This window comes from Lipophrys pholis (assembly GCF_963383615.2).
Source record: "Lipophrys pholis genome assembly, chromosome: 9".
In the NCBI taxonomy this organism is placed as follows: Eukaryota; Metazoa; Chordata; class Actinopteri; order Blenniiformes; family Blenniidae; genus Lipophrys; species Lipophrys pholis.
Genome location: NC_137639.1, coordinates 18,048,198 through 18,071,389, shown reverse-complemented (window position 1 = coordinate 18,071,389; position 23,192 = coordinate 18,048,198). Strand labels below are relative to the sequence as shown.

General features: G+C 41.9%; 2 protein-coding genes across 5 annotated transcripts; both read right to left on the bottom strand.

Annotated features, from left to right (window-relative positions):
• Nucleotides 1-129: 129 nt before the first annotated feature.
• On the bottom strand, nucleotides 130-12,753 carry akirin1 (akirin 1). Its single transcript, XM_080472405.1, has 5 exons — nucleotides 12,346-12,753; nucleotides 3,781-3,927; nucleotides 2,113-2,241; nucleotides 863-934; nucleotides 130-734 (listed from the first exon to the last, which is right to left on the bottom strand). The coding sequence occupies exons 1-5, from the start codon at nucleotides 12,548-12,550 to the stop codon at nucleotides 724-726; spliced, it is 564 nt and encodes a 187-aa protein (XP_080328531.1). The 5' UTR covers nucleotides 12,551-12,753; the 3' UTR covers nucleotides 130-723.
• Nucleotides 12,754-15,097: 2,344 nt separating this feature from the next.
• Nucleotides 15,098-22,178, bottom strand: cnr2 (cannabinoid receptor 2). 4 transcript variants are annotated; one of them, XM_080472170.1, is made up of 5 exons: nucleotides 22,018-22,127; nucleotides 18,951-18,998; nucleotides 18,718-18,801; nucleotides 18,564-18,609; nucleotides 15,104-17,371 (listed from the first exon to the last, which is right to left on the bottom strand). In XM_080472170.1, exon 5 carries the CDS (start codon nucleotides 17,337-17,339, stop codon nucleotides 16,278-16,280), a length of 1,062 nt encoding a protein of 353 aa, XP_080328296.1. In that variant the 5' UTR covers nucleotides 17,340-17,371; nucleotides 18,564-18,609; nucleotides 18,718-18,801; nucleotides 18,951-18,998; nucleotides 22,018-22,127; the 3' UTR covers nucleotides 15,104-16,277. The 4 variants fall into 4 exon arrangements, with proteins under 4 accessions (XP_080328294.1, XP_080328296.1, XP_080328297.1 ...); XM_080472171.1 differs by lacking the exon at nucleotides 22,018-22,127 and adding an exon at nucleotides 20,085-20,109; XM_080472168.1 differs by lacking the exon at nucleotides 18,564-18,609 and having other exon boundaries at nucleotides 15,098-17,371; nucleotides 22,018-22,178.
• Between the last annotated feature and the right edge of the window lie 1,014 nt (nucleotides 22,179-23,192).

Below are 23,192 nucleotides of genomic sequence, written 5' to 3'. Positions count from 1 at the left end.
AAAATAAACCTGAATAACATTTAGGTGAAGCATCAAATAATTTTTACAGAAAAAAAAAAAAGTGTGTCCAACCGTTACACCATTAACAACGCAAAACATGTATTCAAACAAAATGGAGGGCAGAAAAAACAAGTTTAGTCACAGAACTTTATTTTCTTCAAAAGGGAAAAAAATCCACATGAACAGGTAAAGAGTTGTGAGGAGGAGAGGAGTGGAGGAGTGGAGGAGAGGAGGAGAGGAGGCGGGGGAGGAGGTGGGAGGAGCAAGAAAAAGTGGGACAAGGTGAGAAGCGGGAGCCATTAAATACAGCTGCTGGAGGATTATACAGAATGATCACGAGCCAATAAGCTTTTTGTACAGCGCCGGAAAGAGATTTGACAAATATCTGCTTCAATTTGGAGAGGATTTAAAAAAAAAAAAAAAAAAAAAAAAGAAAATCTAAAAGAGAAATCGATTAGAGGAAAAAAAACAAAACCAAAAAACCGGGTCAGATTCTTTGAAAATTTTGGCCAGCAGCGATAGTTTAAGTACGAAACCGACATCTGGATTAAAATGTGGATAAACGATGGCACCCAAACAGATTGAGAGGGGAAGTAGTGGAGGAGGAGGAGGAGGAGGAGGAGGAGGGGGCGTGTTAGGGAAATAAAATGTAAATCAACTGGAAGGAGGCAGTAGAAGAGCAGCCATCTTGTGAGAGGAACGTGGGATCCCACTGATGTGAGCTCAGGACACATCTGAAACACAGGAAACCATTGAGACTGTGAGATCGCCATCACATTCAGCTGTGAGCAGACTAAACAAGGACTGCGACAGAGGGAGTGTGGGCCCCCCCCCGCCCGCCCCCCAAGAGAACGGCACTTACAACTCGCAGGCCGAGCTCCGTATCTTCGCATTATCTGGTCTTGTGTGAATTTCACAAACGATTCATATTGTTCTGAAAAGAAGAAAAGGTCAGGTCATGTGATGTCAACGCCAGCTGACGGGCAGCAATTTGTCTTTTTTTTTACTTCTTGTTCAAGTGAGGTTTATTTTGGAGGATTTCACTCATCAAATGTATTACGGGCGAGCTCGTGACGTACAGTCTCCTGTTGAGCGGCAGTCATTCCTGCACCGCCGCGGATCACTGGGACATCTCAACAGATTATAAAAGCCGACTGACAAAATTCCCTTTACTCAACTTAAAACGTACTGAAGTATTTAAAGTGTGTAATTCCACTATTTATTATTGGTTAACAGTCTATTTCGGGGAGAAGTCCTGTCTAAAACAAGCTGCTAAAAGTCTCTCAAGCCCCCCCCCCCCCCAGGCCCCGATTGTATCACAGTCGAGTCTTTGTGGGTATATATGAAGAGACAGACGGATGTGAACCAGACTTCCTCCACAGTGAGGTGCTTTTCTTACCTCATCCTTTGTGCAAGTTAACTATTCTAGATCAATTTCTATCTTATATGCATGTTTGCATTTCACAGCTTACGCAATGAGGAGGCACTAACTTTGGTGAGAAATAAGAATCGCTGGCAGAGTTGTTCTTGGTCACCTGAGCTCCTCCATCAGTATTTCCTACTGCTCCTGTTCATAACACATAACCTAAGAAAACCTAGAATGCCAGTGTAATGTTGGAGCAACGGTTCCTTCACATTTTAGTGTTTAATCTTTTCTTTCATCTGTTGGTTTCAGGCTCTCCGTGGAAAAGACCTGAACTCCTCTGACATTACGGTTCAAGATACGTGGAGCCCAGCGCAGACACTTGTGTTCCATGTGAGGAGAGGCAGAAGGTCCAAGAGGCTTGGGGGGAATACTTTTCCAGAAGGACCACATTCTTTCAGCTCAGGCTGCCATTCCTACCATTTTAGAAGCATCAGTGAAGACAAGTTCTCTTAAATCTTAAGTTCCTTCAACAATCAGACTCTGCAGGAGCCACATTGGGGACAGATGAGGTATTTTCTTCTTTCGTGGTCTTGTACTTTGTAATATTTTCTGTGTACTGAACACACGTCATTGGTACGATACTAATTTTCACGTATTTATTTTCCTTGGCCAAGCCAGATAGAAAAACTTGAACAATCTCAAATCAGAGACACTCAGTTTAGCATTTTTCTTTTTTTAAAATTTACCTGCGAGTTTTGTGTTTAGGATCTGTTCGTACTCCTCCCGGATCTTCTCCTCGTGGTCTTTGAGCAGGCGCTCGCACAGGTAGCCCACTTGCCTCAGTGTGAACGAGGGCTGGTCCTTCCTTGAGGCACCTAGGAAACACAAAAACCAGACCAGCTGTGAAGAAGCCCAAAAATCGCTCAGATATCTGGTGCAGAGAATGACCCGCACAGACAGAAACATCCTCTCTCCGGTAATAGCTGCTCGGCCAGGTGCAAATTTAGTGCTGCTCCCCGTCCTGGCTCACCTCTGCGAGACCAGCGGGGTCATGCAAGCAGCACTAATGTGGGCTTTTTCTTAAGAGTCTCCCCAGTGTCTCTGTCAAGACTGCAACTGGAGCCCGCTTTGGCTCGCTGATTGATTACCCGGCGGGCTTCGGGGTCTGCAATAAGCCGGATGGACTAAAATGTTTGTAAATCACAGTGGAGGGTGGCAGAGGGAGGGTGAAGGTTTAATGGCAGCCTCGGAGACGGGGAGAGGCTGGGTTACTAACGGCACGGTCGCTGTGATCTATGAGAGAGCATCCTGCAGGGAGTCAAACCGCACCGGAGCCTGGAGGCCTGGGGCTTAGATTACACTTCACACATCAACTGGCAAATTGTGCTTTGTGCATCGCAGTGGCTGCCTGCTGCAGTGGCGCGGAAGAAAAGCAGAAAGCAAAGAGCAAATGCGCCATGTTTGTAGCGGTAAACAAGAGACTATAGTCTACTCTACCACACGAGCACCAGGATCGGGTCAACACAATATTTTCCCCCCTCAAATCTGTTCCAACGTTGGTCAGGGTTTAAGGATATCGCATCCATTCATCCACTGGTTTAGCAGAGACGGTACTATCCTCTCTCTGACTGCTTCACATGATCAGAGGGAATGTAAATAATTCAAAGACACTTTTGTACTCCGAGGGTTCGATTTGTTATCCCCTCAGATGTTTACGCATCAGACGATTTTATGATTGCGTTCAAGAAAGGCATCCAGTACAATAGTAGGTTTGATCTGACACTGGTTGTGACAAATACTTTGACAGACAACCCTAATCCTTGAAGACGGTTGAAAATGGTTGATTGTGTAAAAATCAGCCACACTTCTGGTTTTCAGAAACTTTGATTCCTTTGTGGTCAATTCACTATCAAGCTTTTATCACGCTACTTGATAACATCAATTATATATTCTAACTGATTTCTATAATTTTATTCATCTATAAAGAGTCTAAACATTATGTCCCTATGCACTTAAGTAAGTACTCTTTATTTATATAGCACCTTTCTCAAATATAGATCACAGGGTGCTTGACAGCACTAAAAATAGAAAAAATTAAATAAAACTGAAATAAGATCAGTAAAAATACAGAAGCAAGAAAAACCCTAATAAAAAAAAATGAAAAAAGAATTGAGCAGCTACAGGTAAAAGGCCCGTCTGAGTAAAAAAGTCAACGCAAACTTAACATCTGCAGAAAATGCAAAAACTGACTAAATCCAACAACTGACCTTCCTGTAGGACTATTTAATATGGAGCTGTAAGCGACGGAAAAACATTCTGGCATAAACAGTTTATTACATCAGTACCAGACCAGCACACGCTTGTATAAAGAGCAGTTCATTCCATGTGGCACAGTGTGCAGACCACGCTCCTACCTGGTGGGGAGCTAGGAGCACTGAGGGAGGAACTGGGGCTGGGGGCGTCGCTGCTGCTGCAGGCCTCCGTCTGTTGGAAGGTTCCTTCCAGCTGCCGCCGCCTCTGGATGCGGCTGTACTCCTGACGGAGGTTCTGGAAGATTTGCTCTGTGGGAAGCAAGCGGGAACAAGGTCAAGAGATGGAGTCTGGCGCACACATGTTCCAAAACACAGGGAGGTCCTGGCCATGTGAACGGTGGTCCCAACGGTCTCCCAAAATGCATCAGGCTCGATTATCGTCCAATGTTACATGGAAGAACATTTAAACAGATGTGTGGAGAAGCTCAAGTGATTATACTAAAAGTACCAGGGAGCAAATTACAGGGTTCCACATTGTGCTGGATTCCTTTCTTTATTTAGACAATACAAATCTTTAAATTGCAGCATTCAAGTATCATAACTGATTTTAGTCCCACACTATAGCTCTGCATACAAGCTATGATTCACTCCAGAAAAAAAAACTACCCATATTTTCTGTCTATTCTTTACAGCGTGCGCCTTCAATTCCCCACCAACCACAACCAATGCTAAATGTGCTCATGCATGAACAGGGATGCCTCCTGCACAACACAACCATCCAGCTTGATTTGAGCCTCCCGAGTGCGCTCTTTGAGCCAACGTGAGCTCCTACAGCTGTATGTACGCAACGCGTGAACACACAGCTGACTTCAGACGCACTTCTTGATCTCGTGTCTATTTCACTTTCACTTCTCCTTCAAAGCTTTTTATGATGACAACATCGTGCAAATCTGCAAATGGCGAAGATCCCTCGGCATACCTGCAGCATAAATCATGCCCTTTACGACGAAGGAACAAAAAAGCCCGTCGCTGTGAAGCTGCAGATACTTGAGGTTTGGCTGGTGAAGCAAAGCAAACTGAACTGGTTTGATACAGCTCTGTGATGCTATGAGTAGGGTGCAAAAAAAAGAAAAAGGCCATTATTTTTCTCACTACATTGAAAATGTGACGGGCAGAGCTTCCAGCCAGTCAGTGGTTTTACTGCGAGATACAACAAAAGGTACAACCCTCGGATCTGGTCAGGTCATATTCAGGCAGTACCGAGCGGTTCGGTTAAGCGTGTGCTTCACAAGACGACAATCGGCTACAGCTTCTGATGTTAATTACATCATTCCAACTTCTTTTATCAGGCAAAACCATTTACTTTTCGTGGGCCAGAAGATATGATGTACGTGTGAATTTACTTACACATTTGGATCGTAAACTGACAAAAATGGGCTTCGATGTCCTACAGTGGTGAAGGAGGTTTGTAAACAAAATGATTCATATAAAAACTGTTTAAGAAGCCAAAAGAATGCACAAACACAAGGAGACTTAAGTGATAAGAGAAATGTTTGCGGATAATCGAGTGACGGATGTAAACGCTACCACCGGGCTGGTCTTCGCACAATCGGTGGGTGTTTATGCCATTCATCACCCATTAAAATGAAACCGTCATATCGTCTTCTGTCAAAACAGCTGAAAGTGCAGCCAAGGCCTCGTAGTCCATGGGCCAGAGGCCAATATGGCACCAACTGGGTGGGCAAAGGCCGTCATATATTTTCTGAAAGCCAACAGTCTCAGGTGTCTGAAAATGCATGACAACCTTTTCAACTTGGTAGCTTTTAGAAATGACAACTCGGCAAAGATCGGAAATTGTGAGAAAATATGGCAAACAGTGAAAATGTAAAATTGCAAAAGCTCAGCATACAAAAGTGATATACATTTGTAATGCCTACTTATAGGTTATTTGATATGGGGGAATGAATTTTTTTAATTTAAAAGGTTAAAGTCATGCTCTGAGGTCAAGGTCAAAAAACGCGCAAAATTAAGGATATGACTTCATTTAACATGCACTAGATACCACCACATATTTCATAGCTCCAAAAGTAATGTAATCTTGAAGGCGAGGCTATGGGCTTTCAGGAAATGTCTATTATGTGGTAATATGTGTAACATTTCCGATCTTTGCCGAGCTGTAATTTCTAAAAGCTACCAAGTTGAAAAGGTTATCTTGCGTTTTCAGACACCTGAGACTGTTAGCTTTCAGAAAATATACGATAGCCTTTGCCCACCCAGATGGTACCACTTTGTCCATGGGCCAGAGGCCAATTTTTGACAATCACATCTAACTATGAGGTTAAAGCGGGAGTAAAAAAAAGGTCCTGGGAAAAACAAAGAGGGAAAACACCCTGGCCTCAAGCAGAGCTGATAAAGTCCCTCTTCTGCGTTTGGTTATCTTACTCGATGTATACAGGGGGTGAAGTCTTTGCACATGCTGCACCTCTATCTGGGGAGCCGTGCCTCGTTTATCTTGGGTGGGGGGAGCTGTGCTGCAGCCTGCTCATCATGTTAGCTGGTTTGGATTGGCGAGTGCGGCGGGGTTTCCCTCCAGACATCATTTTAAAGTGAGGCACGTTACACGAGTTTGTGCATTACTGAACTGATGCCCTCACAGAATCCCTCTCCTCCTGTTGCCTGGCGTCTGAACCAACACAAAACCAAAACACAGAAGCCCCTGTTTGTTTGACACAAACCATGTCGCTGGAGAGAGGAAAACAATCATTTACAAGCGAGACAGCGACTGCAATCCATTCCAAATTTCCTAAGCGGCTTAGCAGATTGCCAGACAGTAAATCAACAAATTTCATTAGCATGTAAGCTTATTCTGCTGAAAATTAAATATTCAAAAGGGCCAGCTTGTTTTGCTGAGAAATCAGTTTGGAGGTTATGGCCTCCATGTTTAGGAATGCTGCTTCGCGCCCATGTATTTGTTAATCATCCAAGATTTACTTTAACTTCATTTGGTTATACTGGTGTATAAACAGATTGTATATAGGGCTGCATAATTAGTTAAACATGTAATGACAGTATTACAATTGTAATATATACCCATACACTTAAGTTTACAAATGAGGATTAGTGGCTCCTTTGTTTTTTTTTCCTCCCGTCTTTAAATTGATCTTTGCAAAAAAAATTTATAGGACCCCCCCCTTTAAAGATTGCCGGCACAATATTGAGAACTACTGCCTTATAATGTATATTTATGGTATAATTAGTATGACAGACTCGACACATTGTGTGCATGTTGTGTGTAAGGTGCATATGTTCATGCAGTTTGCTTGTTTTTATACATTTTCAAGATGAAGTCATAAACTAGGAGCACGAACAAAGAAATGCATTCCTGATGTTTATGCTATTTTAACAAATAGTCAAAAATGAAACCTATTGGAATAACTAGTACATACATATTTCCTGAAATATGCAATATCTAGTCATGCACAAAGGACAGACTTAGCATGTGTTTTCATTTGCGAATATGGTTAAAATCTCAAGCTTAACCATGGCAACGAGGTCTGTGATACTATAAATAACAGTTTGTAAAGTATTAGTAATTGTAATCAGGAGTAAAACAAACAAATAAAATTGAATGGGTTTTCAAAAGTATTCGCTCAAAATTACATGTTGCATTGAGAGTGAGAAACTACTATTTTAACAAGTTGGGAAACAGTTTAATCTTAATATATGGGAAAGACATCAGCACCAATGACAAAGTAGCGATTGATCAATTGATGTTTAAACATTTTTTACGGCTCGATGAGTTTCTATCGCCGACTGGACAGACGAGTTGAAGTTTCCCTGCCAAGGTAAAAAGTGAATGCAATAACAACTTAACATAGGTAACACAGGTGAGCCATTTATCTTTTGAATAAAATCCACCACCCTTCGAGTCATCGCTTGAAAAGTAGATCCTATAAAACTTTTATCTTAAAGTTTATCAACTCCTCTCTCTCACGGTTGAGAACCGAGCAGTGTTTCAAAAAGTAGGGGGAATTCTGTCTAACAGTTACAAGACTTTTTTGTTGTTGCTGTGGATCTTACTTTCACTGCTGAACAATTTCTTGGAGGAAAGTCCCTGTTAGAAAGAAGAACTCGATCATCGGTAAAGTATGTACGAACGGCTGAAGACGAGCAAGTAGAAGGATGCCGTCAGTGAGGGACAAACAAACAAACCGATTTTATGTGGCTTAGCAATTAAATGTAATTAGTGTGAATATAAATCAGGTGCAGACAGCTATCAAATCAAGCAACATGGGATTACGCGCGAGAGCAAGAGCACGAGTGTCATTCAACTGAAAAGCGTAAAACATTTCATGTGGAGAAAAAAAAAAATTGGAAAAATTGCAGGTATGAACGTGGAACATGTAAATTTCAGACTCAATACAGTGAAAAGTTGTCCGAACAATCAATACTGACAGAAGACGTCAATACTCCGGGCTGAACGACGCGTGAAAACTCTCCTGCTGCATGCTGCCTCCGGCTCTGCCAACTGCGAGTAGTTCAACGGTGGGTGTTGCCTGGCAACAATGACCCTACCACAACCAGGCCAAGCAATCAATCACAGAGACTTCCGGGAGCCGGGGCACTGCAGTGAGAAAGACTCGGCTAAAAGGCCTCGGCGTGGGCCAAACTGTGACTACGACAAGAGATCGGCCAGATAGATTGGACATGGTGGTGAAGAGAAAACAAAGCTGACTCATTTCATTTCACCCTTCACTGCTGAGGGGTTGTGTGTGTGTGTGTGTGTGTGTGTGGGGGGGGGGGGTCGAATGTCCCGAATGCCAGGGAGTAGGTTGTGATGTATTACGGGTCAGTTCAAGCTGCCCTCGTGCTGAAAACTAACCACCACCAGTTTGAAAACGGCTAAAATGGGAAAAGCAGCTGAACAATAAACTAGAGCATGACATTCAACGACCATATCGGCCGTCTCTCTATTTTGAAAAACAGGAGTGTCAAACATGCAGCCCGCGGGCCAACACCGGCCCCACAGACGATCCAGCTTGGCCTGCGAATGACCCCGTCAAGTGTGAAAACTACAAAGACACAAATTGGAATCTCAATTAGTATCAACTGCATTTTCAGATTTATTTACGAGGGCTGCACAGTCTTTTTGATATTTCACACCTCGAGGAAACATTGTAAATGGGACATTGTTCAATGTCGTGAGTTAAAGTTACATGGACCTGTAAATCTTTGCACTAAAACAAGGAGCAAACGGTCGGAGTGTTCTGGACCTTTAATGTTGATGACCTTTGTGTTCAACCAGCGAACATTTTCACCAGAGCAGTTTATAGACGATGATGCACTTTTAGACCCAGACGTGATGTCTGAACTCGGACCTGGCAGCCTTAATGTAAATCATTCTCCAAAACAAAGAAGGAAAGGAGGAAAACAAAATATTACCAGGCTCGTTGATCTTGTGGGTACGACTTTTAGCCAAGCACAAGCCTACTAGACTGGCTTGCAGGAGAATTCAGCAGAAAAACAATAAATAAATACATAAATGGGGGAGTGGGTGATTCCATCTACATTATCAAACGATTACCTACGGATACCAAGGCAGTATCACATCCATGTGTCCCGGCGGCACGTGCAGCCCCGTCTCCACAAACAAACCTGACTAGCTGGAACGCGCATGTGGGTAGAGGTGGGAAGGGAGGGAGGGATGACAGTTGACCTTTCACTCTGTACAAAACTGCTTTCACTTGGCAAAGCACATCAGAAAGGCAGGCTCGCAGTGCCACTCCCGTGAGGGGGGCCTCTTTCAGTGGAGGTGAGCATAATACCAGGTCTCTGGACCTCGTGTCTGAAGCACACAAATCTCCATGTTTGTAACCTTGCAGCTGTTGTGCTGTAAGTCAGGTAGGCAGGGCGAAACGAAACACACAGGCGGTCGAGGGGATTCTCAAAAGGTCTGAGGTGGAGATACAATATAACCTTCAGAAAGCAAATCTGAATGCCTCGTTTTAGGCACCAACATGCAACATGATCACCCTACGAACAATGTCTAGCAGATAGCAACATGGTGTATGCGGGGAAAATATGTCTTCATAGATAAGCCTCCTAAATGAAGACTTATTAACTAAAAACAAACATGACTTACCAGAGAAGTTTTGGCTCGCGATAACAGAAATACATTTGTGCAAGAAATCAACTGTCGATCTCTATCACCACTTTCATCTCCATTTGTGCAAACACTATCAGCGAGGGGCAGCGTTGGCCATTTCTGTGAGAATTGTTACTATCGCCGAACATTATTGTGCGATGACGTGCACTATAGAGCAAGTTTCTTCTTACAGTGTAAAAACAGGAACAACAGCTAGTCTGTTTGGCGTCGACTTGTCTCCGTTACCTTGTTGTTCAAAAGAGATGCTTTTGTGCTGGATTTCACAAAATCCTGCACTTCAAGCAAGCTTTTCAAGATTCAGAGTTAAAAAAAACAAAAAAACAGTATTTATCTTTCAGTAGACCTTTATAGATTCAACCAATTTATCCCCAGACACGCTTTTTAAGCTTCACACATCCTGTTGCCAAAAACCCACTTTCTTCTGATTAGCAAGCTTATAAAGATGTTTCTTATCTAATGAGCATGCAGCAGTGAGTATTTGTCATTTGACACTAGCTTCACCGTCCTCCCAGCTACTGTTGGTCTTGGAACGGATGGATATATCAAAACAATCCAGTTGATATGAACGCAAAACGTATCTGCTGGGTATTCACAGTGGCCGGAAGCTGTAAAATCTACAAAAATCTAAATATGCAGTTCGCCTCCTTTATGGAAATATGAATACCTACACCACTATATATGTGAAAGAAAATACATAATTGTAGAATAGTTTCACAATTTCAAGTCACTTTATTTAATCGTTCTTGATTTTCACACGTAAAAGTAACACCAGAAACTACTACAAACCAATGATATCCGAATTAAAACGAATGGGAGTGCAGCTTCATCACTGCAAGACACAATAATGTACCGTTTGTCACAGGTTATTATCTTCTAGAAATACCAAAATGGAGGTTATGATGTTTAAATATCTGCAGGTTTAATAACAATACCATTAACAAAGAATAACTGTATAATAACAGAACCCTCGCTTGCTCAGCCAACTTGTTACACTGATGCGTTTCCTTATTCTCTTACTGGAATCGTCACTGCTGGATAATAACAAAGAAGACCATAGGTTGTACATTATGTATGAGGATTACAACATCTTATTCTACGAGTACATAACTATCTAGGCAGAGAGTTGCCTCAACTATGTAACCCTCATTTCTTGCAGGTGATCAAATTATTTCAAGGACACCCAGCAATGTTTAATTAGAATTCAAAAAGCGCGAGGATTAGGCCTCACTGCTGTCACGCTGCCAAACCTCACTGACTGGCACATACAACGAGCCCCCGGATTGCAGTGGAGACATCTAGGTAATTATCTCGTGTCTACTTGAGCGTCCCATAGCATTTCCACATCAGCGTGAGAGGAGAACATGGGCACAAAGAAAATGAACAACGCCTTCCAGGCATGGGGTGGGATGGAAATGGCTGTGGTCGAAATTGGTAATTCCTTCATCAATGCAAGACAATCGAGGCACTAAAGCCGGGTAGCATTACCCATGAAGCTCCCAATCAACAGACTGCAGTGATCGGACTGAGACTAAGGTACCATTCGTCTATTATGACAGCCAACAGGCCTCATTGTTACTCAGGTTTGGAAATTTAAGAATTATGTTTTCAGTGAAGCAGCAAGCTTGCTATCCACAACTAAATTATATGCTATACATTCATTTGTTTGGTGAAGTATATGTCATCAGATCAAAATGGTAGGTCAGTGAAAACATGAGCAAAGGAATTCTCCTGAGATTTTTTATTTTTTTTTGGTCCTCTTTGGGGACCAACTCTGGATCCATTTTTACAACAGTGCTGGAGGGGAAACATGAATTATAGTCTGCCTGTCAAAGAAGCTGACAGGAAATAGCTGGTAAAGGTATAACATTTGGGTTAGGGTTTGGGGAGGGGTAGGCTCTCGCATTAAATGTCCTCCAACACAAAAATTCCTATTCATATTATTGTGCTCATGTTTTCAATGAGATAGCATTGGGATTCCTAGATACGGCTTAAAAGTATTGTGAAAAGTAATTTAGGTTGTAATGAGACATGTTTGAGTACATGGAGTGCTAATATTGCTCTGAATATTCTGTGTATGTTTTTTCTATTCATTGTGTATGTATTCACCACCGAGACTATTTCCTTGTATGTGAAAACTTACTTGGAAATGACAAAACACAGTGTAACCATTAGAAAAGAAGTGTTTAAATAATCTATTATTCGTTTGTTGCATATTCATGCCCGAGCACTTGGAAAAAGCTGCAACACCACAATAGTTTTCACGAAGAACTCAACATTAGCTAAGATATGCTAATCAGGCCAAGTTTGAAACATCACAAAACGCTGCAGGCACAAATAGAGACCGACAGAGCCACTTTAACTTTAGTGATTTATTTCCGATGGGTGGATTTATCTGTGGCGGTTACTTAGCGACGACATTCCCTTCCTGGCGTTAGCCGAGGTCGGCTAACGTGTAGCCTCCAAGCCCCTAGCTATCCATTCCACTCCACCCAAACCCCCTCCCCCATAACACCCACCCCGAAAAACAGGAAAAACACGTCAAATCGAGTGGAAATCCATACCTGGGGTGAGCCTGTGTTCGCCACCGATGGCCGGGGGAGACATCGAGTGCGCCGGGCTGTCGACTGGGGGACGGAGGTTGCATCTTTGCGGGGACGGAGTGCTTGGACTCCCCGGTAGTGGATTGCACCTTCTCCGCTTGGGAGACTGGGGACTGAGGAGGGCCTCAAACTCCATCGACCGCTTTAACGTAGCTCCGCAAGCCATTTTAGCTAAGGTGAACGAGGAAAAATAACTCTGGAGAAGACGACCCGCAAAAAATGGGAGTTAAACGCGAGCGGTTTGTCCGTTTTAGACGCTCCTCGGGTTTCTTGTTGGCCTTTCTTCCTCTCCACAACAACGGATTTTCTTCTCTGAGGAACGAGCCAACTGACGAGCTGCCTGCTCAATTTTTAAAACGTCACAATGGCGGAGCGTACCACTACGGCTCCGAGGGGGGTCCGGAAATATTTACAACAAACCATTGTGTATTGTTAGCGTATTTAAATCACGGCTATCGCAAAAATTAGCGTGGCATACAAATTCTGTTGTTATCACTGAACAAGAAAACTGATTGGGGGTTTGCTTCGCGACTTTTATGTAAATATATCAAGACATACAACCCTATTGTTGTTGCTCGCTTACCGTTGAACTCAAATTGAAGGTTCACGAGACGTCTGGTGGTGGTGATCAGGTAAATCAGGAGTATTGAACCACAGACCTATGTTTAACTTCATATCTTTCTTTTATACGCAGTATTAAATGTTTAATCTGCTCAATTAATAACATTTTATCCAACATCGTCCCTTAGAAATTTTTAACGAATGATTTTCCCTCACAGCAAATTGGGAACTATTTAAAAAATATATATCATGGTTGCTCCAGGAGCTCCAGTTTCCTACCACAGTCATACCTTTTAGGCTAATTGATAACCCTCAATGGTGTGTTTGTCGTATGGTGTGAAATGAAAACAAAATAATTTGTCTTTCAAATCTGTATTTTTGAACATGAATCCATATATTGGGTGTTTGATAGATTTTTGTCTTGTTTCAAAAACCTGCATAATGTCCTATCCTGGTTTTATGAACCTTCTGTATGCCCACGCTGACTGTTCTGTCATCAGTTAGAATGAGCATACACCCACTTTATATAGCTTTCTGATGCAGATAATATAATTATTTCAAAATCCAAAGCAAGAGATGTACCACAACCAAAATCAGGCCAAAAGGAGACCAGAAGAACTAAAAAGATGAATTCTGAAAAAAATTGGCACGGGGGTCTATAATCTATCTATGTGAAGGAGTCAGCCCATGCTATACATAGTGACTGCAAAGAGTGATTGTTTTGTTACATAAGCGCCATGTGAAAACATCTGTACTGTTTTTAGAGATAATCTGCTTACATTTAATCTGCTACAAGCTTCACACTACACCTACTGGGGTTTTTTGTATGACATGCATCAGAAATAAGTGACAGACACTCTGGTGTCTTGATTGATTGATTTGTATCAATCAAACATCACTGCTGGCTAAAACAGTTTGTTTTATGTGCAGGGAGTGACAATGCACTTAAGATACAATGACAAAGAAAAAATAAACTACAGGAGATCTGTCTTTGTCACATTATAAGATATCAACATCAATGGCTGTTAAGATCAGTGGCCAATTAAAAACAATCTAACTGTGTGGAAAAAAGTAGACTAGCCAGGAAATAACCTACGCATGGACAGTGGTAAGATGCAAACGCTGCACAGAGACCCAGAGTCAAACTAGAAACAGTGCGAACAGTGGTTATTACTGCATTATGGGTTACTGCAAATAATGATATTATCATGTGTTATCTGACCTGTTTGGGAAACTTTAGCCTGAAGATTCAACACTCCATATAGTGTTGAACTACACTAGTTTTAAATGTATTTCACATATGATGATACCTTGTGCTCCCCTTTTTGACATATATGAAATAACTGGATTTTTGTTCCAATTTCAGTTGTGTTATCATGTCAGCCACAACATCTAAACCACCTGGCTACCCTTGTGTAGGTTTGACCCTTGTGCAGCTGTGATGCTTTATGTGTTCTGATACCTTTCTATCAGATCTAGCGATAACTTCTGCAACATTCTAAGCTTCAGTAGCTTATCTGCTGGATTGGATAGCAGCCCTTACCCTTCATGGCATGGTGGCCAGTGCAAATGCTATGACGACCCAGTAATGGCCCTTCTTAAGAGCTGTGGTCTGGATGCAGATACCTGGGAGGCCGAGTCACAACAGCGCTCCAACTGTCTCCTGTCAATCCAACATGGTGTCGCCGAGTTTGTCGTGCTCAAGAAGCGGAACTGAAGTGTTCGCTCCACAAGTACAAAACCAGCTGTCACCCCTCGTCCAACTAGCCCACAACAGCCGTCTACCCTCACAGCAATTGTCCGTTCAGCCACCTAGTGGACTCATCAAATATCTTCAGGCATAGTTGCAGGTCATCATCACACATTAAGGGCCCTTATTGAATCGTCAGCAAGTCTTTGACAGGAGCAGTGGGTTTTTTTAGACGTTCTGACTCAGTCGTATAGCCAACACAATAATGCCTTTTTCAAAGTGATCTTCGTGCTTGCACATTCTATCTCCATTAAACAAGTTAACTTTGAGGACAAAATGTCTGATATAAACTGCCAAGTAACAGGTGACACGAGTGAAAGATTATCTTTTATTCTCTCTGTTATGATAAGTGTAGCTTTGACTGATGAAACCACTGTTACGTATATTGGCGCACTCAAAACTGAATTTCAAACTTTTATTTTAAAACCTCAGACAAAGACAGAGTTACAGATTTAATCTGCTTGACAACAAACATCAAGAGTCAAAACAGAGTGATGTCAACTTGTATTTTTAATCAGTTCACAAGATGATTGACACAGGCGTTCTGTATTGTCTCCAACAATTTAAGATCGACAAATGTTTTGAGACTTTTGTGATGATCTATTTCAGTTAATGTTATGTGTGCGTGTGTTGGGGTGAATGTCAGTTTATGCTCTGCTGCAACTGCCAGTTCCAGAGACTGTTCTCGTGTTCCTGCTCGTTCTCTTCCGAGCATGTGCCCCATTCACCTCGGCACACTGCTTGGATTCACGCAGTGCGCATTGTGTTAAATTCTCCCGTGCAAGGGGGCTTTTGTGGGGTCCGGGCATTCATGTGCAGATGGGCGACCCGCGGGGTCCTCCGGACCTGTGCGTTCAGGGTCATACACTCAAAATAAAGAAGCATGCTAGCAACTCTTTGCTGTGTGGTTATCCCAAAAGTCAGCAGTTCAGTTCACAGGACAGCGAATTTCATCACTGTGAGTGTTAAAGCAGTGACAGAGAGCAGAGGGAGGAAAGTCAAAGGTACAAGAATAAATGGCTGCAACTAAAAAGCCAAATATTAAACATTTTTGATCAGTGAAACCAAACTTGAAAAAAAAAAATTTCTAAATAGCTTTTCCAGTCCAAGATACGCTCATAAAATACTTACTGATATGCTTATTTTGTCCTGAAATCGCATTAAAAAAGATTATTTGACAATATTATACAAATTGAAAATTATGCTATATGTTATTAAGTTTGTGAACGTGTAATGCCATTTTTATGACCAAAGTAATGTGTATTTGTGGCCAAATTTGTGATTATTCCTGCATGTGTTGTGTGTTCACAGCAGGTCAGAGACTTTCTCAACAATATTCTGGACTTATTGTTTTTGATCACTGTAGTTTTGTTCAGGAAGGCTTTGCCGGCACTGATCTTCCAATCCATGGCAATGTATCTACTCTCAGTAGTTTGTCTTGATCTAAAGTGAAGTGAAGTGAAGTGAAGTCTCTATATTAATGTCTCTATTTACATTGTATTACCATTCCTAACTATGAGCAGACTGCCATAAGCACAAAAGTGTGTGTAGTTGTATGTCTCGCTTTATTCTTTCGTCCCCTTCATTTGCTGACATTCAGTTTCTGATGGTTTACCATTTCTGAGATGGAGTTAAGTCGAGTGGTTCTGGCCCCGGGCGTCTTGTCCTCCGTGGTGAACACAGTAAAGTTGTTGTCTTCTGCACTCGCCAGCGCAGGAGTTATGTCCTGTGTTGATTTTTTACACCTCCCAATGTCACACACTCTTTGAAGTAAGCGCTGCAGGGCAACTCTCAGCTCTCGACAGCGCAGAGCGTACAGCAGCGGGTTGATGGCGGAGTTGACCAGACAGAGTGTGCTGCAAAAGGCGAAGGCCCTCTGCTGGGAACGACTCAAGAGCACAGCGACGTCAGCCAGCATGAAGGAGAGCGCAGGCAGCCAGCAGCCCACCAGTATGAGCAGAATTAGGCCAAAAGTGCGGGCCAAACGGATGTCCATCCTCATTCGGGCTTGACCTGTCGCCGCTGCCCCCTGGAGGCTGTGCATGGCGGATTCATGGCGATGGGCCTTCCACAGGATGAGCGCGTAAGCCACCAAAATGAGTGCCAGCAGCACGAGGATGAAGCTGGTCCAGCAGGTCAGATATCCTTGGCTGATGTAAGGAAACAGGCGTGAGCAGGGCGGGGCGAGGCCCGTGGGACACCTCCAGCCCATCAGAGGCAAGAAGGAGATGAAGATGGTGGCACTCCAGAGAGCCAGGAGGCTCAGCAGAGCTCTGCGGCGGGTCAGCAGCACCTTGTAGCTCGAGGCCTGGTGGATGCAGAGGTAGCGGTCCAGCGCAGTCAGCAGCAAACTCCCCACCGAGCTGGTAAAAGCCACGGTGACGCCCCCTAGCTTAAAAAGGTAGGCGGTGGGACCGTCGCGACGGCGAAATAAGTGAAAGTCCAAGAAGCTGGTGGTGAAGAAGCAACTGGCGAAGACATCAGCCAGAGCGAGGCTGCCGATGAAGATGTAGGAGGGCCTCTGTCTCAGTGTGACCGTGGTGGCAATCACGCCCAGGACCAGAGCGTTCTCCAGCAGAGTGAAAGGACCCGCCAGGAAGCAGATGGAGCCAATGGCTGTCTTCTCTGCGTCAGACAGGATCATGTAGCGCTCCAGATTTACACAGGATCCGTTAGCTGTGAGGAAGACACAAACACCTTTCGTGTAATAGTGCAAGGGTTTTTAAATGTATCACCACACAGTTTGGTTTCACAACATGTAAAGCTGAACAGCTAGACAAGGGTTTTCAACATGTGAAAGGAAGAGCTCACCACACAACCCACACTACACTGCTCAACGCCAGCAACTCTCACGCAACACATACTTTTTCTCACACTAAGCAGTTGTGACTGATGCTCTTCTACTATATTTTTCAAATATCAAGATACTGTTCGCAGCTGGGATCCATTGGCGATAAAAAGTTAAATTTTATTTCTTGTAACGTGGTTTTACAGTGAACTTTTATATTCTTTGACAGAATTAAGCTCTTACGCCAATAGTAAATCCAGTTTGAAATATACCAGTTTTAATAAATAGGTAGTTGTGTTGCCCTTCTACCAGTATATGTAAGAGGATTTCATCCTTGCAAAAATATTTAACTGCAATGTTTTTTTAAACAAATGGGGCTTGCATTATTGAAGAGAAAAGTTGTCAAGAATTCAAAAAATTTCAATAGATTTACAAACTCTGCATTAAATGTGGACATTTTCATAAGGAAAACCCGTGGAGTTGTTGTTGCTTACAATGAAACAGAAGTGAACTATGTGTGGCCCATGAACTAAAATTAATTTGACATTCCTGCTCAATATATTTGTTTCATATTGTTAATTCATATAAATTAAAAGGAGTATTCTGGCCTAAAGATTTTACACTGTATTCCTGCCCATCCGACAGGACACGGCTTAACCCACAATCATTGTTTAAACCCAAAACTGCTTCGATTAAATGCATCAAATCCTGATTCTGGAAGGCCACAACCCTGGTACTTTTCAATGTCTGTCTGCTCCAGAATACCCAAATCTAATAAATGTGTCATCATGAAGCTCTGCAGAAGGCCTGATAAGGAGTCTTTTATTACAAGGTGTGCAAGAGCAGAACATTAACGTCAGTCTGTGGCTCTCCAGGACCAGGACTGGCACGTCTGCTGGTGTAAATGAAACAGGATGAACAATTACAGAAAAAAGACAGTGAGACATTTTATGCTGGCCAGCGGATGGTGGAGAAGTCAGTGTGACCAGCAATAATACAGCAAGTGAAAATAGTCTGGTGTCTAGGAAGTGTAGCGTGACCAGCATGTAAAGCATAAAAGTGTCTACTTATAAGGCTCACCTGAAGAGGTGCTGCCTCATGTGGACAGGAGGCAAAACTGAAATATCTGGCACAAATCACAAAACTAAGACCCTTTAATCCCTTTTTGATACAGATTACACCGAACGCTTAATGTTGATTAAGCTTTTATATTGTAAGCTACAAGGCTGTATACCTGTTGGTGATGAGGTGGTGATGTCTTTGACTTCTACGGGTACCAAAGAAGAGCCAGCGTCCCATTCCTCCATCTCAACTCTCACTGTCAGGAAATGAAAAATAAAAGAGAAACATTCACAGAATAAATCATCAATGTATCTGCTGACATATATGTGAATGTAAGTTTAAAAGAAAGAAAATGACATATTTTTATTTCATTTGCATTAAAAAAAACCAAAAAAAAACCAACACCTTTCGTACGAGGATTTTCACATCCGGTGGAATAGGACGAGTGACTTTCTGTGGAGACGCAAACAATAAAACATGATTACTTATTCTTTCATTGTCAATATTGATTCTGAACCTCAGGAGGAACATTAACATTTGTGAGTCAAGAAAAAAAAGTCATTTAGAGGTCAGGGCAAACAGACAGCCATCGTTACTGTGTCAGCTGATGGCGATAACGGAGATATAGTGGTCTGGTACATCGTCATGGCTTTAAAGCGACTCATAAAGTCGGAAACTATAAGACGGAATTTGGTTTGGATATCTCAGAGAGCTTCATCAGAAAAAAAGAGTACAACCAGTCTAAATGTAAGTGATTGCCGTATTTCCATATCAGTCCATTTATCAAAGTTGACCCTCAACCTAAAACGCGTCACTTACCTTTTAATGTTTTACGTTTCTTCAAATCACCTTCATCGTCAGTTCTAAATTATGTGAGGATTGAATACGAGAGAAAATGTGTAACTCTCAGAAACATGATGCAAAAATTAAGCTACATTTTCCTGTAAGATTTAAACACTAGACTGTTAAGCATACATTATAATCTGAAGATGACCAAAATAAAACCAATGCATAAAGAAATAATATAAGTAATAGGTTGTAGTTTTTAATGTCGATTCAGTGATTAATTTAATTCACTGTATGATTTTTTTTTTGGTGGATCGGCAAAGGAAACAACCTTAGCAATAATGTTATAGAATTGAAATCTGACATCATTTTGGAGTATGACTTCAATTTTGTTTTATTTATAGTCATAATTATTATTATTCAAAAACTGAGATTTCCCAATTTGAACAGTTGATGGAAAGCGATAAAACAAGTCAAACACCAAAGACTAATAAAACCCACCAGGATTACATAATTACCATTTACAAAGTTCTTTATTTCTAGTGTTTGTTGTTTAAAGATGTAAAGTAATATTACATCATTAAACAACATCATTTCTAAAAATAGAATACTTTGAATTGAAGTTGCATTGTAAAGCACAAGACCATTCAATGAGAGGCAGAGTAAATGGTAACACATGCATAGGCAATGCAAACAATGCCAATGCATAATCAGTAGTGAAAAAATAGTTGTGCGAAGGTTCACACGTCTCACCATTTCCTCAGCACCAGAAGTGTGTGCAACCCACAGCATTGTGCAAATGAGCAGGATTGTTCAACAGTGGTTGTTCACAAATAATTGGCTGAAATGTCCTGAAATGCAGAGTTGGCTAAGACCTCCTTTAGTTTGTACAAATATTGCAGCTCCTTTGATTTATGAGAATTATTCGGGTGATTCATGCCAAATAGAAAGAAGCTTGATGTACTTTTACGTTTTCATTTTCATAGAGGTTTGTTGTAGCGTTGGCAAAACGATGTTGGAAGATGTATTAATATATTTCTAATCTAAAGCCATCGCAAGTTACTACTTCAAAAAAGAAACACTCTTTATAGGCGACTGATAATAGGTAGTATAGTGTGAAGTGTCGATAATAGCTACAGAACAGCACACCGAGAACAATGAAATTACGACATCACATTCCAGTTGTTTCTTTTTTATTCAATTATTTCCTAAAGTTTTAATTGATTCTCCTCAAACCAGAACCTCTCCTCAGAGCTTCTGTATTATTTGATGGACACAATGAAACTAATTAAATCAGGTAGTCCCTGCATTTTTATTTATCATTTTTACACAAATAGTTGAACTCTCAAATCAATTTCCTTTTTATTGTTATCGCTCCAAACCTATTTACCAGGAAAACACTGAAGAGTCTTTCCATTACAACATCTAAAAGAAATGAAAATTGTACATGATTGGGTTTATAAAGACACCGTCCTACACTTTCTGCAGCACATACAGCAAAAGACGACGTGATCACCACGGTGTGAGATCCGACTCACTCTTTTTTTCAGACGCACGTGTCCTCTGTGCTGAATTTGAATATGAAACAGTTGGAGGCCTATTATCACACTTAATAAGATAAAGACTGCCCCCTTTTGGCATTGGAGAGGATTGTGCGTTAGCGGTTTCATCAAGGTGTGAAGGTCACCACTGAGCTGAACAATCCCCCTGTAGACTAGTGCGACTCCTGTATGCAATCAATAGATTAAAAGCTGCGGTGAAAGGATTTGATTAAAGTATATAATGCTGCGATAACCTGGAGTGGTCACCTTTAATCCGTGTTCCGAGAGTGGCTTCCACGTGACAGTTTTCAGCTCAAAGACAGAAAACGCACATGCTATAATAGATTATATTCTTGAGAACGTCCTTTGTAAAAAGGAGATGAAGAATACATAAAAGCCCTGTAATGGCTGAAGGAAAGTAATAGGCTTTGAAGAGCGGATAAAAATATTTTTCTAAATCAGCTCATAATGTCCTTCAGTCGTTGTTGTCGTTCTATTTCTAGCAGCCATTATTTCACTTTTTTCATTACAAATGTGACACCACCCCGTGAAAAAGTATTGAATATATATATATATGAGCCAAGGAGGTTAGAGTAAATTACTTTCCACAATGTGCCTTATTGACTTGAATGACAATATTTCTCAATTCAACTACGGTTCCCTTGGGTGAACAGCCTGGATATTACACCACCGCGGGCTTTTTTCTGCTTTATGGTGAAAGGTTTGACTGACATCCTGCTGTGGTTTGACACGTTGATGCAAAAAACTAAAAAACAAAACAAAGAACAGTCATCCTTGCATTAAGAAATGTCCACAGTTTATTGATAATAAAGAAACCAACCCCCCTGCCCCCCAAAAGAACCCACTAGCATTAATTTTAATGACACTTCAGGAGACCAGTACATGAAGCAATAACCCATTTTGTAACTCAGTCACATTATTTCAAAATATCCAGAGTCACACAAATAAAACAAGAAAAGAAAAGAAAGCGCAGAACATTATCGAATTGTCCAATAGCGTCTAAATGAATATCGGAGAGAGTTTACAAGTAATATATTGTTCCTCAGAAAACCTGAAAAGAGACTAATCATCACAAAAACAACATGACTATATTTAAGGGGATTTTGCTCTTTTTCAGCTCTTACCTCGAAGTTTCCCTTGACTGAGGTTCTGTGTGTCGGGTAATCTGAGTTCCTGTCGCTCAGCAGCACAGCAGCTGCAACCACACAGACCTGACTGAAGGCAAAGTGTGAGTGAGGGGGGAGAAGATAAGGACTGTGGCTGTGATGATGACAGGGGAGAGAGAGGGGGGGGGGGGGGAGAGAGACAGATGGTGGGGGTGAGAGACAGTAGAGAAACAGACCAATGAAAGATGCCACAATATTTTCTTTTTTTCAAGTTGTGATATATAGTCGAAGGTCTGCGATGAAACGTGTCCACTTTTTTGTTCCGCTTTTACGCTGGCATATATCACACTTTTTCACAGAGAAATTCAGATACAGTGCAGTGATCACACACGTTTTGTGAGCGTTGGTGCTCTCCCTGGACTCCATGATGGTGTCGACGGGAGCACTCCGGCCACGTTATGGCATGTGAGGCTCCGTGTGGAAAAGGAGGAAAATACCGTGCCCCTAAAAGTGACGTGAGGGGCTCTGCCGTAAAACTTCCCAGGAGATTCCAAACAAGACATCGCTGACTATTGAATGGAATCTTGGTGTCAATTCAGTTCTACCATTCATTCACCTTTGAGGCTTTTTTATCCAACTCATGGTCGGACTGGGTTCGAGCTGATCCCACCTGACGATGGGTGACGGCAGGTAGAACGTGCAAACTGCACCCAGAAAGGCCCTCAAGCTAAACCCGGATTCAAACCTCGGACAATATTAGTAGATTAGAGTGTTAACCACTGGCCCCACTGTGCACAGTCTTCTTGTTTCTTCATGTGATCTGACAGTAGTTTTATAGATCAACGTAGATGTTGCTTATATTATAGAGTCTTTTGTTTTGACAGGGGTTTTTGTGAATAACAATACGACATCATGTCAAATCGTATCGTTAGGGTGAGCTCAGAGGGAAAATGTACAGACGAAAAGAAGGTTTTGCAATGGGGGGGTGGGGGGGTCTTCTTCCTGGAGGACCTGGAAACCAAAGCCATCCACACAGAGCACCCACACACTGCAGAGCCACCCTCTGGAAAAGATACGTAGACGACATCCTGGAAATAGTAAAAACTGGACAATATTCAAGAGCTCGCAGCCTATTTGAACAAACTTTCTGTTGCCAGAACACTTTATGAATGGGCCGCCATCATAACAGATGA